This window comes from Hemicordylus capensis, chromosome 2 (assembly GCF_027244095.1).
Source record: "Hemicordylus capensis ecotype Gifberg chromosome 2, rHemCap1.1.pri, whole genome shotgun sequence".
Taxonomy (NCBI): domain Eukaryota; kingdom Metazoa; phylum Chordata; class Lepidosauria; order Squamata; family Cordylidae; genus Hemicordylus; species Hemicordylus capensis.
Genome location: NC_069658.1, coordinates 117,764,596 through 117,779,364, shown reverse-complemented (window position 1 = coordinate 117,779,364; position 14,769 = coordinate 117,764,596). Strand labels below are relative to the sequence as shown.

General features: G+C 39.1%; 1 protein-coding gene across 16 annotated transcripts in view; it reads left to right on the top strand.

The window, feature by feature from the left end:
- NFIB (nuclear factor I B) overlaps window positions 1-14,769 on the top strand; it is a 313,063-nt gene that overhangs the window by 13,138 nt on the left and 285,156 nt on the right. For 2 of the 16 annotated variants that reach the window (XM_053298144.1, XM_053298143.1), the window contains exons 1-2: window positions 579-1,084; window positions 7,997-8,528. In XM_053298144.1, coding sequence (XP_053154119.1) covers window positions 1,004-1,084; window positions 7,997-8,528 — 613 coding nt within the window. In that variant the 5' untranslated portion in view covers window positions 579-1,003. Of the gene's footprint in view, window positions 1-11; window positions 120-571; window positions 2,104-7,590; window positions 7,613-7,996; window positions 8,529-14,769 lie in introns of those variants that run through there. The other 14 variants (XM_053298141.1, XM_053298148.1, XM_053298135.1 and 11 more) reach the window with 13 other exon arrangements.

Below are 14,769 nucleotides of genomic sequence, written 5' to 3'. Positions count from 1 at the left end.
CTCCCTGCTTTGCCGCGCAGTGTGAGAATGGGGCTGTGTGTGCGTGTGTGTTTTTAATTCGCCACATTCCTGAAGCAAAAAACCGCGCGCGCGAACTCCTTCCTGGCACGAGCTGGTTGGTGAGATTGAAAGCAGACTAGTGTGTCGCTACCGCGGGCTCCCCCCCCCCCGCCCGCTTCTTTTTCGCCTCCCTCCGGAGGGAACCGCCACCCATTTCCTCGCCGGGCCGCGGAGAGACTAGGAAAAGCCCGCCCGAGAGGGACGAGAGACACCCTATCCGGGAACCCTCCACGAGCGAGTCCTTTCCAGCTAGGGCGGGGGATGGGGGGCCACGTGGAAGGGGCTCCCCGCGGGGATGGTGTCTCCTCCCCCTGCTCTCCTCTGTCACACGGTCTTGCAAGAGCCCGCCAGCCCCATTTACAATGTGGGGGAGAGGAGGAGACACGAGCAAGGGTCCGCCCCCCCTCCAGCCAGGCGCGATAGCTACACAATGCAGTGACCTTGCTCCACATGTAGGCGAGAGGGTAGCGGGGTTTGCAGACGCTGCCTATGCCTGGAATGTAAGCGGGGAAGGACCCCTCCCGCCCCGCACATTTCCTCCCGCCCCCCATTCTTGTTTGGCTAATTAGTGGCAAGCTGGCAAAGTTTCCCGCTTTGTAGCCCCTTCCTCCTGATCTGCCAGAGCGGCCGACTTTTGGATTGTTTTTCACCATCCCCCTTTCTGCAACACCCTTCCCCCGCCTTCTGTGAGGGGATTTTCCACTGGACGCTCTTCAGGAGCAAATCAGGATTGTTCCTTTCTCTCTCTCTAGGACAACTTGTGCTACAATAATCCTCAGGTCTCCCAAATAGAAATCCTCTCAAATCTTTACCCAGTCCCCTAACGGTTAAGCATTGGGGGGGGGGGTGGCGAGTGAGGGCGAGAGCAAGAAGCAGGCATGTTTGCAAAATGTGCAACCGAGCTCTGTACAGTACGAGATGATGATTAATAAAGAGGGACGACATGGAGCGGAGAGGGGAGGGGGCTCTGGGGGGAAAGGAATGTGTTTGCAGCAGCAGCAGCAGCGGGAAGAGGAGGAGGAGTGTAAGCGATTATTGTGTAATTAAATAATAAACCGAAATCCTTAAGTCTGATTTGGGGAAGCGAACTTAAAACGGGGTACCAGAGAACTGCGGTCGGTGGACCCCCCCCTCCGCCCCCGCCTTGAACTTCGAGGTTTTGTATAGAGGAGAAAAGCGAACAAGAGGCGGGGGGAAGAAGAGACTGATCGTTTTGAATTTTCAAGAGATCATTTTTATTACAGTGGGCGTTTGGAAAGCAGGCTCTGAACATTATCCACAGAGAAAAGGGGTGGAGGGGGAGGGAGTGGAGAGAGAGAGAAGCACAGGCTGCTGCGAGAGGAGACCGGCGATTGCGCGCTGCTGCGAAGTGTTTTGCAGCCTTGGGGGACGCGCACGCACACTCCCTCGCTGGCGCTCTAGCGCACAAGGCTCTTCCTTGCAAAGTTTCGCCTGCCATCACACGCCAGGATTTTCCTGCTCCGCTCCTCCGCTGCAACCTTGAACTTTGGCAACGTGGTTGACAGTACCGTGGTGTAACAACCCGCTAGCAGCTTCTCCAAAGTAATTGCAAATCGGGGAGAGAGAGAGAGAGAAAGAGAGAGAGAGAGGGAGGAAAAGCAAAAAGGCAACGCGCGGGAGGAAAAAAGTCCTGTCCCCCCCGCTTAACTCCCTACATTCCATTCAACCGCCCCCCCCACCATTCCGCCTCCCCCTTGCAATCCACCAGCAGCAACTGCAACTGCAACAAGACTGAGCCGCCGAGAACAAGAGGGTTAAAAGTGTAGATTGGATTTCACCCCGGGAAATCTTCTAGCGCTCGGAGTGAACTTGAATCTTTGGCTATTTAAGGAGGACTGGGGTTTATTGCGAAGTTGTGGCGATCCGAGGCAGAGCTCGCTCCTGATTCATTTCATCTTTACTTTCGCCTCAGATGACTGTAAAATGAATAGATGAAATTGTTGCCCTTTTGATACTTTTCTCTTCGCAGAAGTGCATTCTCAGAGCGAAGTCATGATGTATTCTCCCATCTGTCTCACTCAGGTATACAGCCGCTTTTTCTTTTTTTAAAAGAAAATATAAAATTTTGTTCGGATTGTCGATAGGTCGAATATAAAGGTGAACTCTTTTTCGGCGCTCGGAGTTTATTTGCTAAACTAAACTGCAATTTGCGTGTCGTACGAAGGTATTTGAGGGGGGTGCATGTGTTCTTTCAAAAATGCCACCGATATACACGTAATAGTAAGTTACTATTGCAGGGGAAAAGCGGTGATTAAAAATTGGGAACGGCTATGTCTAGAAAGCAGGTTGGAAGAGGATTGATTAGACCGGGGAAATATTGATCTTCTAGTCTTTTTAGCTTTTCCGTTTACGCACTCAGTGTCTACTTAAAAGGGCTTAAAAGGGAAAGTGTTCCTTTCTTTTTAATTAAGCAGTGACTTCGGTAACATCATACCACCCCGTCCTGAATTAATCATATATAGCCTTTCAAATAATGTGAGGTTGGTTTAAGAAAAGGTGATCGAGCAGTAGGCTATTTCTTATTTGATTATCCCACACATTTTTTATGTTTAACTCTGAGACATGTAACTTTCTAAAGTCAACATCCAAGGTCAAAAGCAAAAGTAAATCCTTACTGTCATTTTAGGTTTGCAGGCATTTATATTCTTACAGACATTAAAATGGCATTTTTATAAAATGCATATAAATGATTATTTCGAAGAACATTTGGATAAACTAAAAATTGTTTAACAGGAGATAGCTCTCATGCAAAGAAGATATTTATAGTTAACATATGGTGAACCTTTTAGGATGATTGGCGGGATAATTTTTTTAGAATACATAAAGGAAATGGAATGCAGATTCAGATCCACTGTACATTAGAGCGTAAAAGGTGCTGTATGTGTGTTTATAGCATTTAACATTATTACTGTTGTATTGATAAGTTGACAGGATATCTTCCAGGTAGTGATCTGTATGAACTCTGGGTCAGTTTTTAGCAGTTTTAGATAAAGTCTTTGCAGGATTCAGTTTGCCTATTCCCCACCCGCCACAACTACCTTGATATGACTAATAGGTGTGGAAAGAAATAGGGCTTTGAGTTATTTAATATTGCTGGGGGTATATTGTGACATGGTCAGATTAATTAAGATTTCATTTGACAATTACAAACCATTGTGGGTCCAAAGGACGGAGGCATTCACAAAATTATGAATGAAGATTAAAACAATGATAAGGCTTATTCAGTGATTGGATACACTCCTGTAGCTTTTTGGCTGACACGTTTTTATTGTTTATATTTTGTTTGGCATCAGAGTGTGATTAACTTAGGGATCTTTTCAGCAAGTGAATATGAACTTCACCGGTGCAAAACAGGTGGAAATAGATTGAAACATTCAAAAAGTCAGCACCCTTACATGTAGATATGTGTCGCAGTTTGTTATAGACACAGACTTTTTAACATATTAGAATTGTTATCTCTTAACAAGGATCTTTGCTTTTTGAAAAATTGGATAGTTAAGGGAACGTCCACCCAGTAAGGGAACGTCCACCCAATAATGAAAACATTTGTTTAGAAGTTAGTTCTGCTAGTTTCAGTGGAACTACTTATGAAGACAGGATTGCTGCCTTAACCACATTATTTGATACTTTGTTTGGAGATATCTATATATCATGTTACATTTTAAAAGCAAGGTGCTACTAGTTGTAATGTACAAGGCATGGTCCATTGCTATTTCTTGTCCTTAACACCGCCTTCATACGAGCTCAGAAGTTTTGCACAGATGCTGTAGAGCGAGTTCTATCAATTGTTTATTTGCCACACCTGTATTTTAAATTGCCGCTTCTGGTTCATGAGAAATAAAATACATTGTTTAGACATACTTCAGTTTGAAAATGGCTGTATGAAATACTTTCATAGGTGTGCTTAGTAATATATTAATGTAATACAACTTTAGCGGTTCTAGGACATACCTCCTAATTTTGAAATGAGATTTTGTACAGTGTTGCCCAGAACATATTTGCTTTGTAAATTTATAAATCATTTTTAAAAAGTTGAAGTAGAGTATCACTGTGTATTACATACACTTGTGATGAAATCTAGCCAAAAATTATTTTTAAAAGCTTCTCTGCTTCATCAATGATTGAGGTTTATTATTATTACAGTTCTGACTGTGTTTTACAAAATAACTGTGCTGAAAGTCTCAGGAACTGTTAGAATAAAAAGAATAATTGGTTGAATAAAACCAGGTGCAACAGAAGTATTTGGTATGTCTAATGTATTTTTTTCCTTTAAAAGAATCCATATGAAAGCAGTAGCTGGAAGCTGGAATTTACTGTAATGTAAAGCACACTAAACTGGAAGTAAGCTACATTGGAATCAGTAGGGCATATAGTGAAGTGTTTAGGAATGAAGTGTCAGTAGGCATTCTTGTAACTGCGAAATTTATACCTGTTAAGTAGAATGCAGGATTAGCATTCTAATGTTTCCCTCCTCTGTTTTGTACTACAAATGTAAACTTTACTTTGCTTAGGTAAATGAGAACTGTGGAATGTCTTTTAGTCTTAGGTTTTATGAACCTTTTCCCATAGTTTAGTTATTCCAGCACACTTGAAAGTTTTGCTGTATTATGCCTTTCCGTAGACTTAATTCAGTATAAAGCAGAAAACCCTCCCCCTTATGAATAACATACTGCTATGGTATTATCTTCTTCCTATCTATCTATCATCTATCTATAAAACTTTCTTAAATTTACTAAAATTGATTAATGGGAAGGTCATCATCATTTTGAACAGAAAACCTGGCCTATTTATCAAAACTGCAAGTACAGTTGCAGAATAGGTATCTTTTATTTTTTCACACTCTGTATTTACTTGAAATCATAAAAATTGTCATTCAATTGAGCCATTTGATAGAACCCTTGAGAACCTTTATCATGATAACTTTTTTGTTGCAATATGATTCCTGATTATTCTGCATGTTAAACCTTGCTGCATGCAAGTATGACATGCTAGTTATTTTCTGCACTGCATCTATCAGTATTGGGTGCAAAATATCAGATTTCATGGATGGACCTTTAAACAGTTGTAAGGAGAATGTATTTGATGTCAGTTTTCCACTGCTGTTAGTGTTGAGGTGTCTTGTCAAGTAATGTTTCAGTTTTAAAAAAACATTACCGATACATATAGGCAATTATGAAGTTATTACTATAGAACAACTTTATAGCAAGATTTGCTGTTTTGCTTTATGAATTGTGTTTTTTAAAAGTATATATTACTTTTTGAAATTTTTGCTATTCTCAGCTCAATCTCCATGGTAATAAACAAGTTTCAAAAAATACATTTCCCTGATTTTATCAGTCTATTTCACAACAAAATACTGCTTTATTTAGGATGCAACACTGAGCACACTTACTATTTAATTATTTTTATTTTATTTATTACCACATTTTTATACTAGCAAGTAAGTCCCAATGAACTCAGTGGGGCTTATTCTGTGTAAACATATTTACAGTTGCACTGTATGTCAATATTGGATGCAGTGCCTGAAAGTAGGATTAAAATCCAAGAGTTCATCATTTGCTTGGTCTCAGATCTTATAGATATAATAGGACACTTCCTTGGCAGAATTGTTACATAGCTTATATATAGATGTAGTACAGTAATTATAATGTTATGCTTTTCACCTTTTTTGTGTGGCAAGCTTGATTGCTTTGCCACTTTAGTCTAGATGTATTATTTAAATCCAGATATCTTTGATGAGGGTTTTAACACAGGTCAGTTTCTGAGGGAAAGAAATAAACTCCAGTAGTTGAGAAAAAAATGGCACCAGAGTGTATTGAGATAAGGAAGTCTTATCGTGGGCTGTGGTTGCTCTGAGCAGTGCTGCCTTCCCACACAAAGAGCAGATTGTGGTTTAACTCTTTCTATGATAGTTGATGTGCCTTCACAGTGACAGAAATCTTCAAATCCCTTCTGGAAATAGTGGCTGCTTTAATTAATGATTCTGTCGAACTTTGCTTTGCTTTATATTGCAGCAGTTTTGCATCTTGTATTATTATTCCATTCCTCATTCTCTCCCTATGAAAAGGAAGGTTCATGTATGAAACGGAACTTGCACAAATTTTTGCAGAGGAAACTTTGAATGCTTTTGTTTACTTACATGTAAAACTAAGTCTTAACATGCAAAACACTCAGTAATAAATTTGAGTTTTAGCAGGATTTTATTTGTTTAGTACTAATTCCTTGGCTTGAAAACCAGCTGCTTGCATGAGCAGTAAAGTTCAAAAATATTTAATCTTTTCATCAAATTTGCATCTATCTATATAATTTGCATCTTCTAAAGATATATTTTATAGAAAAGACGTCCTTTGAAATTAATGAGATTTGCTTTCCAATGTGTTCTAGTATTAAGGTGTATATGTTTTGCATACTATTAATTCCTTGTAATATGACCCCAAAGTTTAATGAAATGTACATTGCAGAGTGAAATAAATATCAAATACAGTTTAAGAACAGACAGTTAAGTTTAACACACACACACTGTCTTTTTGAAGGGGTGCAGTAATATTGCCCTCCTTTCTCCACAGTCTTTTGTTCAAAATCAAATTATGTAATAGTTGCTAAGTATGTTTGAACTGCTTTGGTTAACATAATTCATATAAGACAAAAGTCCCACAGAAATGTGAACATATCCATAAGATATAACCAGATGAATACCTCCAAGAATACTCTAATTGCTAATGTCTACGACAATCTTTAAGCTCCATTTGAAATAAATATTATAATTAGTAAAATCTTAATGAATGTTCATGAATCTTCAGGTAGAGCCATTTGATGGGTAGAGCTCTTTGAAGCTCTAAATAAATTGCACATATTTCAAAAAAGCAGCATTTGCCCAGTGATGCAGTGTTAATGTCACCCTGCCACAGGGTGCTGAAGCACAAAGAATGCAAAGTTTGTGCCAAGTTGTCCTTTTTCATTGTATGCCTTAGCTAGATTTTTAGGGGGTTTCAAGTAATTGCCACACACCCGTGATCTGTTAACAAATTAACCAAATCTTTGGGGCTTTGAACCCCACAGTGGAGTGAAGCTGCTTCAAGAATACTCATGTAATTTTACTCAAGTTCATAAAGTTTTATTTTGCAAAGTTTGGAAGGAAAGGTGGGTGACTGAGAGAAATCATGCGGCACTCAAAATGCAGAAGCTTTGTTCAGGGTTCTTGTACTACAAGCTGTGTTTCTTGCCTCCTTTCCTTTACTGTATTCTGATTTCTGTAGTTACCACTGAAGGAATGGTGCTGTTTCAGCATCGGAATGTTGGGCAAATTATATGAGAATGGATTATGTTTAGTAGCGCATGCTCTTCATGTCACCAGCAGACGCTTGCTAAGAGCATGCTCCAGAAGTGGGAACCGAGTAGTACTGAACTTAACATATATATGCTTTGTTTTCCTGTGCTGTAGAGAAGAGAAATGAGTTGTACAATTTGCTTCTTGCTCTTCAGAGTTTGTTAAAATGTCTTAAAAGTCACAGTGCTATCCTTTATAAAAATGGTACTGCTTGGTGTGCTGGTTGCTAACACCAATCTGTAAAATGTTACAAGCCACACATATATTTATTTGATTTTTAAAAAGTGATCTAGTTATATGTCATCTTTGGGCTGGAGAAGGAGTGGAGGGGGCATTGTGTAAACTAAAATGCAATGTACCTTTCAGAAGAAATGCAATGAAATATGGAGATGCTTTTAGAACACTCCTGTGTCTTTTCTGGGAGTTGTAAGTGTTAAATAAAAAGGACATTGTTTAGAAAAGGCCGTGGTGTTAGAAATATATTTTCTTCTTCTTCATTTTTACTTCAGAGATTTTTTAAAAAGCTTGATTGCAAAAATGGAACTGATTTTCTGCTTTTGTCTCCTTTTCCCCTGCTTCGTCCAACAGGATGAATTTCACCCATTCATTGAGGCACTTCTTCCACATGTTCGTGCAATCGCCTACACTTGGTTCAACCTTCAGGCTCGAAAACGCAAGTACTTTAAAAAACATGAAAAGCGAATGTCAAAGGATGAGGAAAGAGCAGTCAAGGATGAGCTACTTAGTGAAAAGCCTGAAATCAAACAGAAGTGGGCATCCAGGCTTCTCGCCAAGCTGCGCAAAGATATCCGCCAAGAGTATCGGGAGGATTTTGTGCTCACTGTTACTGGGAAGAAGCACCCATGCTGTGTATTGTCCAATCCTGACCAGAAGGGTAAGATTAGGAGAATCGACTGCCTACGACAGGCAGACAAAGTCTGGCGTCTGGATCTAGTCATGGTGATCCTTTTCAAAGGTATCCCCTTGGAAAGTACGGATGGAGAACGGCTCATGAAATCTCCCCATTGCACAAATCCAGCACTTTGCGTCCAGCCACACCACATAACAGTATCGGTCAAGGAGCTTGATTTGTTTCTGGCATACTATGTGCAGGATCAAGGTAGGTTGTTTCTGTATACTGGTATGTTGAACTCTAAAGCCTTTTCTCAGTAAGGAAAGGCTTTCAAGAAAACTTTGTCAACAGTGTCTGTTCATATCTGTAACTTGTCTCACATCCATGTACACACATGTATACAGTGCATGCTCATTTGCATATTTGTAGGAGTGACATACACTTGAGGCCGAATGCTAATGATTGCTTCAAAATATAAATAAGTTCTTAGTGCGTGCTATGAGTAAATCTTGAAAATATCGATATGTTTATTTTTGGCATCATTGGTATCAGTAAATGTATAAAGTCGATGTCCATATATTTATACTTGCAATCATTACCATTTATATCTGTTATTGACTAACTTTATCAAAAAAACACTTAAACCATTGTAAAAAGGCTCTTGGTCACGGCCTCACAATATGAACTGGTGTCAGTTATGTGAACATCTCATGTTATTAAACAGCCTTATCAGTTTTTTGAAGTATGGTCTTTATCCAAATATTTCCACAATTTTTTTCATTGAAAGATATATCAGCTTTTAGAAGGTTGTTTAAATATGGATATTCTAAGTTATTGTAAAACTGTAGCAAAATACCTGTGCAGTTACTATTAGAACTTTATATTACTATAACAGTGTTTCCATTTAGATATTTTTGGAAGTAAATTGACCAAAGTAGAGCAGGGTTTCTATAGTTCTTTTTCTGAACATACCTTCTTATAAACCTATCTGAGTGTAGAAGCACTCATACAATGGACACATCTATTTTTGGAATAAACTTGAATCACATAATATTTGAATGTTTGCAGATGGTGGCTTTTTGCATAAATTGTTCTAGTATTGGAAAATGTCCCCCCCCCCAAATCAGATGGAGGGTGTTATCTCCTTTCCTAACATAAAATCAGGATATTTTGTATGAAAATGAAGTGTATAGTATACAAAATTAAAAGTAAAATATTTTGCATTTGGCTAGTGATTTTTGCATGCAAGCTATATACAATTTTTAAAATGAGTTACATGAATCTATTTTTGTCACTCTAATTCCTAATCTTTTATGCAACGATTACATAAAACAAAATTCTATATAATGTATATTTTAAATATACCGTAATCATGGAACTACTTTTCATTCCCATGAGTGCAGAACATATGCAAAGTTTAGGGCCCCAATTCAGAGTAAGCTGATTGTGCTTTCATTGAAACCAATGGGACTGAAGTTAGTTGTTGATAATGTAAATCCAATTGATTTCAATGAGATTTAAGTGCAACTTCCTCTAGGTTGCAGTCTAGTTGTTCTGCTGTAGTTTATCATCCCCCCCGCCCGCCCAATCTGGTAAGGATAGTCTAAATTAATCTAGGAAGGGGGAAAACACACACATTTTGTTATGTTTTCAAAGGAATTGTCTGAAACATACATTTTCCCACCCCAAAATGTATGTAGAAAGGCTTGGCAGGTGCTTTTATGAAATTAACATACTTTAAAGACAGCTAGCATATTCTTAATGGTACACTCCACGTGTTTGTGCATTGTGTCCATTGGAAAGTTAAGCAGATGGGTATAATATAGTTCTAACGTGTCTTGTACCAGGCTGTGTGCATTTTTTCATATGCTCTGCCTTGAAACTGAAAGATAGACAACTTGAATTGAGGTGAGCATTTGAGTGGAAGAGACAATTATGCTGGTAATATCAAGTGGATGCCATGGATTGCATAATCATGTTTAAAAAAAAAGCTTGAATTATGTGAACATTTCCCCAACATTTCTTTGACTTCTTCAGTATTTTGCAGTTAGTGATAAAATAAGTGTATGAAAAGTTACATCTCTTTGCATCAAGTCACCTGTGGTAGAACCTTCTCTTTGTAAGGACCCAGTTTGTACTGTGCTTTTCAAGAAATTGGCTAACTACTAGTATTTTGGTACTTGAAATAATGTGTTCTTTGTTTCTTTAAAAAATAATTCTTTATTTTATTTGCCCTTAGTATAATCCTTTTTTGGTCTAATTTTTGCATTTTGGCAGCCAAGGCAACAAGGTTACTAGGCTTACACAAGATGTAAGCACAGTGGCAATCAAAGTAATGGTCTTTAGAGAAGGTTGGTTGTCTATTCAGCTATACGAAAACCTGTTTGATAATGTCTAATCAATAAGGCATAGTAATTAAAACAGTTCTGAAAGAAAACGATAAAAAGGGGTTCCGTTCTTAAAGGGAACGGAAGGATAAACTAGGAGGCATGTTTAAATGTTGGCGAAAAGCATGAGATAGAATAGTTTGAGTGCCATTAATGGTTGCCAGTGGCACCAGGATTGGCATCGGACCTTCTTTGTTTAGGCTAGGATGCCTGTGATTTGTTGGTTGGCATCCGCATTGCAGAGCAATGTTACAATATATTGAGAATATCCTGATCTAGAAATGTCAGTCCTTTTTGTCCTTTGATGAAAAGGATTCTTCTACTTGTTTTCACATCTGTACTGAAAAAAGAATTATAGACCAGCCTGTCAAGTTTTGTCATTGACTGGTTTTATCAGTCTGTCCTTCTCACCCTTTTTTCTCAAAATCCTGCCTGTCTCCCTTTCCTACTTTCTACCCCCCCCCCACCGCTTTAAAGTCTCCTCTTATAATTTTAGGACATAAGATAAATGTTACTTGATGTTTTTATATTCCTGCCATTTGTCTGGGACAGGAAATTTGGCTAAAATTATTATTGGTCCACAGGTGTTTAAAAAATATAGCTTTGAATAAATAATTTAAAAAATGGGTTTCCTCCTTGTTCTAGTGTTTGGTTGAATTCATCTTAAAATTGTCACCATCACTGTATCTTGCTTGACAAAAGTAGGGATTCTCCCCCCTCTTAGTTTCTGTGATTTTATACAAGCTGTGTTTCGATCTATAAAATTGTTTGGTAGTATTTGATTCAATCAATGCAGCTCTTGTGCTGTGTTCCGTTTCTACAAGAACCGCCATTTTGTTTGTCAAGTGCCAGCAGAGTGGGGGAGGAAAAGCAGACAATGTGCTTGATGCCAATAATGGTTGCCAGTGGCACCGAGGTTGGCATCAAACCCTCTTTGTCTAGTTGCTGAATGCCTTTGATTCGTTGGTTGGCATCTGCATTGCAGTGGGCACATTGGAAAGTTTTTTGACAATCGCTGAATGAAAGCAGTTGTATTTGTTTGCCGCAGTAGAAGTTTAGAGAATAGAAATCCTTTCTCTAGTAGATAACTTTTTTTAGTTTTACAGTAGCAGATTATTAAAGTTCCCTTGCTTTTTAAATGGAAAACACCTTTTTGTCTCTGCATTTCTTTTCTACAGAATTTATTCCTCGTGTTTCTGCTATATTTTTGACAATTAAATGCACTGTGTTATATATGCAGTATGTAGCATAGTGCGCTTGTGATATATTATGGACATCAAAACAGGCCATAATAGCAATAGATGTATCAAGATTTATAAGTTTTGTTATGTGTCACATAATTGCCACGTGTTTCTCATTCTGGTTATGTTGCATGCTGTTTCTATTTTAACACATTGCTTAAAAGTAAGATATTAGGGGATTGTGATATTGCTTCCAGTTACTGGATAAACCAAGAGTTCAGTAGAAGTGTGTTTATGCTTGCAGCAGATAAGCCAAGGCTGCTGCAGTTCTGACACACTTGAATTTCCAGATTTGTAAAACATCAACATATTGTTGAATTTAGCTGTAAAAGTTGGCTACCAGGGACTGATGAAAAGATTAAGTAATTTCTGTTGATGTTTCCTAGATAGTTAGCATTAATATTGCTTTCCAGATAACCACCATTATCTTGTTAATTAATAAGATGGATTAGCAGTCTTACCCAAAGGGCTGCACTGAAGGAAGTCTGGCCTACGTGAGCGCCAGACTGTGTCCTGTCTGGTAGAGAGAGAATAAAGAGGGAGAGGGTGATTGTCAGTGATGGGGTGTGTGCACGAAGGAGCGGGTGTTGTTCTAGAATAACAGAAAGCTTTATATGTGGAAAAATGAGGTTATTGCAACACTCTAAGAAATTTAAAGAAGTTTACAAAAATTTAGAGATAGCAACTCTTTGTTGGCATTCTGCACAAGCCACACAACTTCAGCACTCTACAGTTTAAGCCTGCTGATACTTTCTGGGATATGTATTATTTTGGGAGAGTGGGGCCATACTTAGCATTATGAAAACTATTTTCTGAGAATCTTACTGTGAACACGCATCGACATCAACTGCCACTTGAAGCAGGCTTTAGTGGTTAGGTTTTGGTTATCAAAATCAGCAGTACCCCTTCAGCCCCATACAAATGTGCTAATAGAGTTTTTCACAAGATATACAAAACTTGGTTTAAAAAAAAAAGGTGGTCAAACATTTGGCAATTCAGTTCAGTGGCTGACATACAGAGCAGTGTTCTGAAGACACAGCAGGATCTGCATCCTTGCAGAAGGAGGCTTCAAATGCTCCAGAATACACACAGGACTGGAGGGGGGAGTGATTTTAGCTGACCACCTCTGTCTCTAGAAGTGTTATTTGCTTTTCAGATATATGTACCTGAAGGGCACACAGCCCTCAGGGACATATTTCTGGAAGGTACAGAGCACTTCTGGAGACAGAAGAGATAAACGAAAATCGCTCCCCTCACATGTGCACTCTTCTGTGCAGGAAGCCTCTGGCTGCTAAGGTGCAGTCTCTCTCTGTGATGACACAGCTCCTGCTGTTCCTTCTGCTCTGGATGTCAGCATATGACCTGATTCTGGGTTGGGATGTGTATGTGTGTGTTAAATGGAATGCTCACACGTTAAAAAAAAATTGGCTGTTCGTTCTTTAACTATTAACCAAAACAAAACATTTAATCATCATTATTATTTTTCAACAAAAAAGTTATCAAAGTGGTTTACATAGGAAAAGGTATGAGAAAATGGTTCCTTCACGCAGCTGGAAGCCCTTAAACACAGAAGGGCTTTCACCCTGACCCGCTGTGGTGCCCTCCCTTCAGCTGTGCTAGAAGGCAGATTCAAGAAGACCCTCTTCTGGGAACACCTGTGCCCCTGCAATTCTGGACAAGTTGAAACGACAGAGCATGTCTCCCTCCACTGCTCATTCTACAGGGTCACTCATATCACTCTCATCCTTCTGCTATTAAGTCAGTCCTCAGATCACTCAAGCCAATTCTACTTCTTTCTTCTGCTCTTTGACTCCAACCATGTTATCACACATAATGTTGCCAAGTTCTGTGCGACACCATGTAAAATTCATCGGGTCCTAACAGGCAGCAAGATCTAAGCAGGCCTGACACAGCACATGGTCTCACAGTTTAGTTTTGGCATTCTGTATAGCATTTTACAGTTTTACAGCTTCACAGACTGATTTTAAGACTAAAGATGTCCACATTTTGAGGCTTTAACCATTTAAAGCATTTATACACTCACCCATTTTACTCTTTTAATACTAATTTTACCCAGTTTAAGCTCACCGCAGTCTAATAGTACCTGTATAACACTATAAAGCTTTTAGCTTTTATACTCACAGTTCTGGGCATGGCCTGTTTTAATGCTCTAATGTAATCTACTTTATGCTGGTCAAAGACCATAAGAAAGATTGATTGATTTAAAATGGCTCTCTGTCTTCAAGACAGTGTCTTTAAATGGCTCGCAGTCGCAAAGACAGTCCTATAAAATATGTTCATCTTGGCATTTAGTGCACCTAATAGTCCCACCTTAAGTGGCACAGCGGGGCAATGCTTGACTAACAAGCAGAAGGTTGCCGGTTCAAATCCCTGCTGTTACTATATCGGGCAGCAGCAATATAGGAGATGCTGAAAGGCATCATCTCACACTGCGCGGGAGGAGGCAATGATAAACCCCTCCTGTATTCTACCAAAAGAAAACCACAGGGCTCTGTGGGTGCCGGGAGTCAAAATCAACTTGACGGCACACTTTACCTTTAACAAGGATAGTACTACAATTACTTTGGCTGACATCTAGACTAACCAACTTAGGATACAGGGGGAAGCTGTGTCTTTGCAGCTGGAGGTTTCCCCACTTCCTCAGTGTGGGGTGGGTAGGGTGCAGGGACATAGCAAGGTTGGAGTAGGCCCAGAGACAAGATTTAAAAATGCCCCCGCCAAGCTCAGCTCATGAAGTAAAGAAATCTTAAATGAGGCTGAATAGTGGTAACAAAAAGCATAGTAAAATTTATATGTATATGTATAACACCTATGTGCCACAATAGAACATAATCCTAAATTATTTTTTAAAAGGTTTAG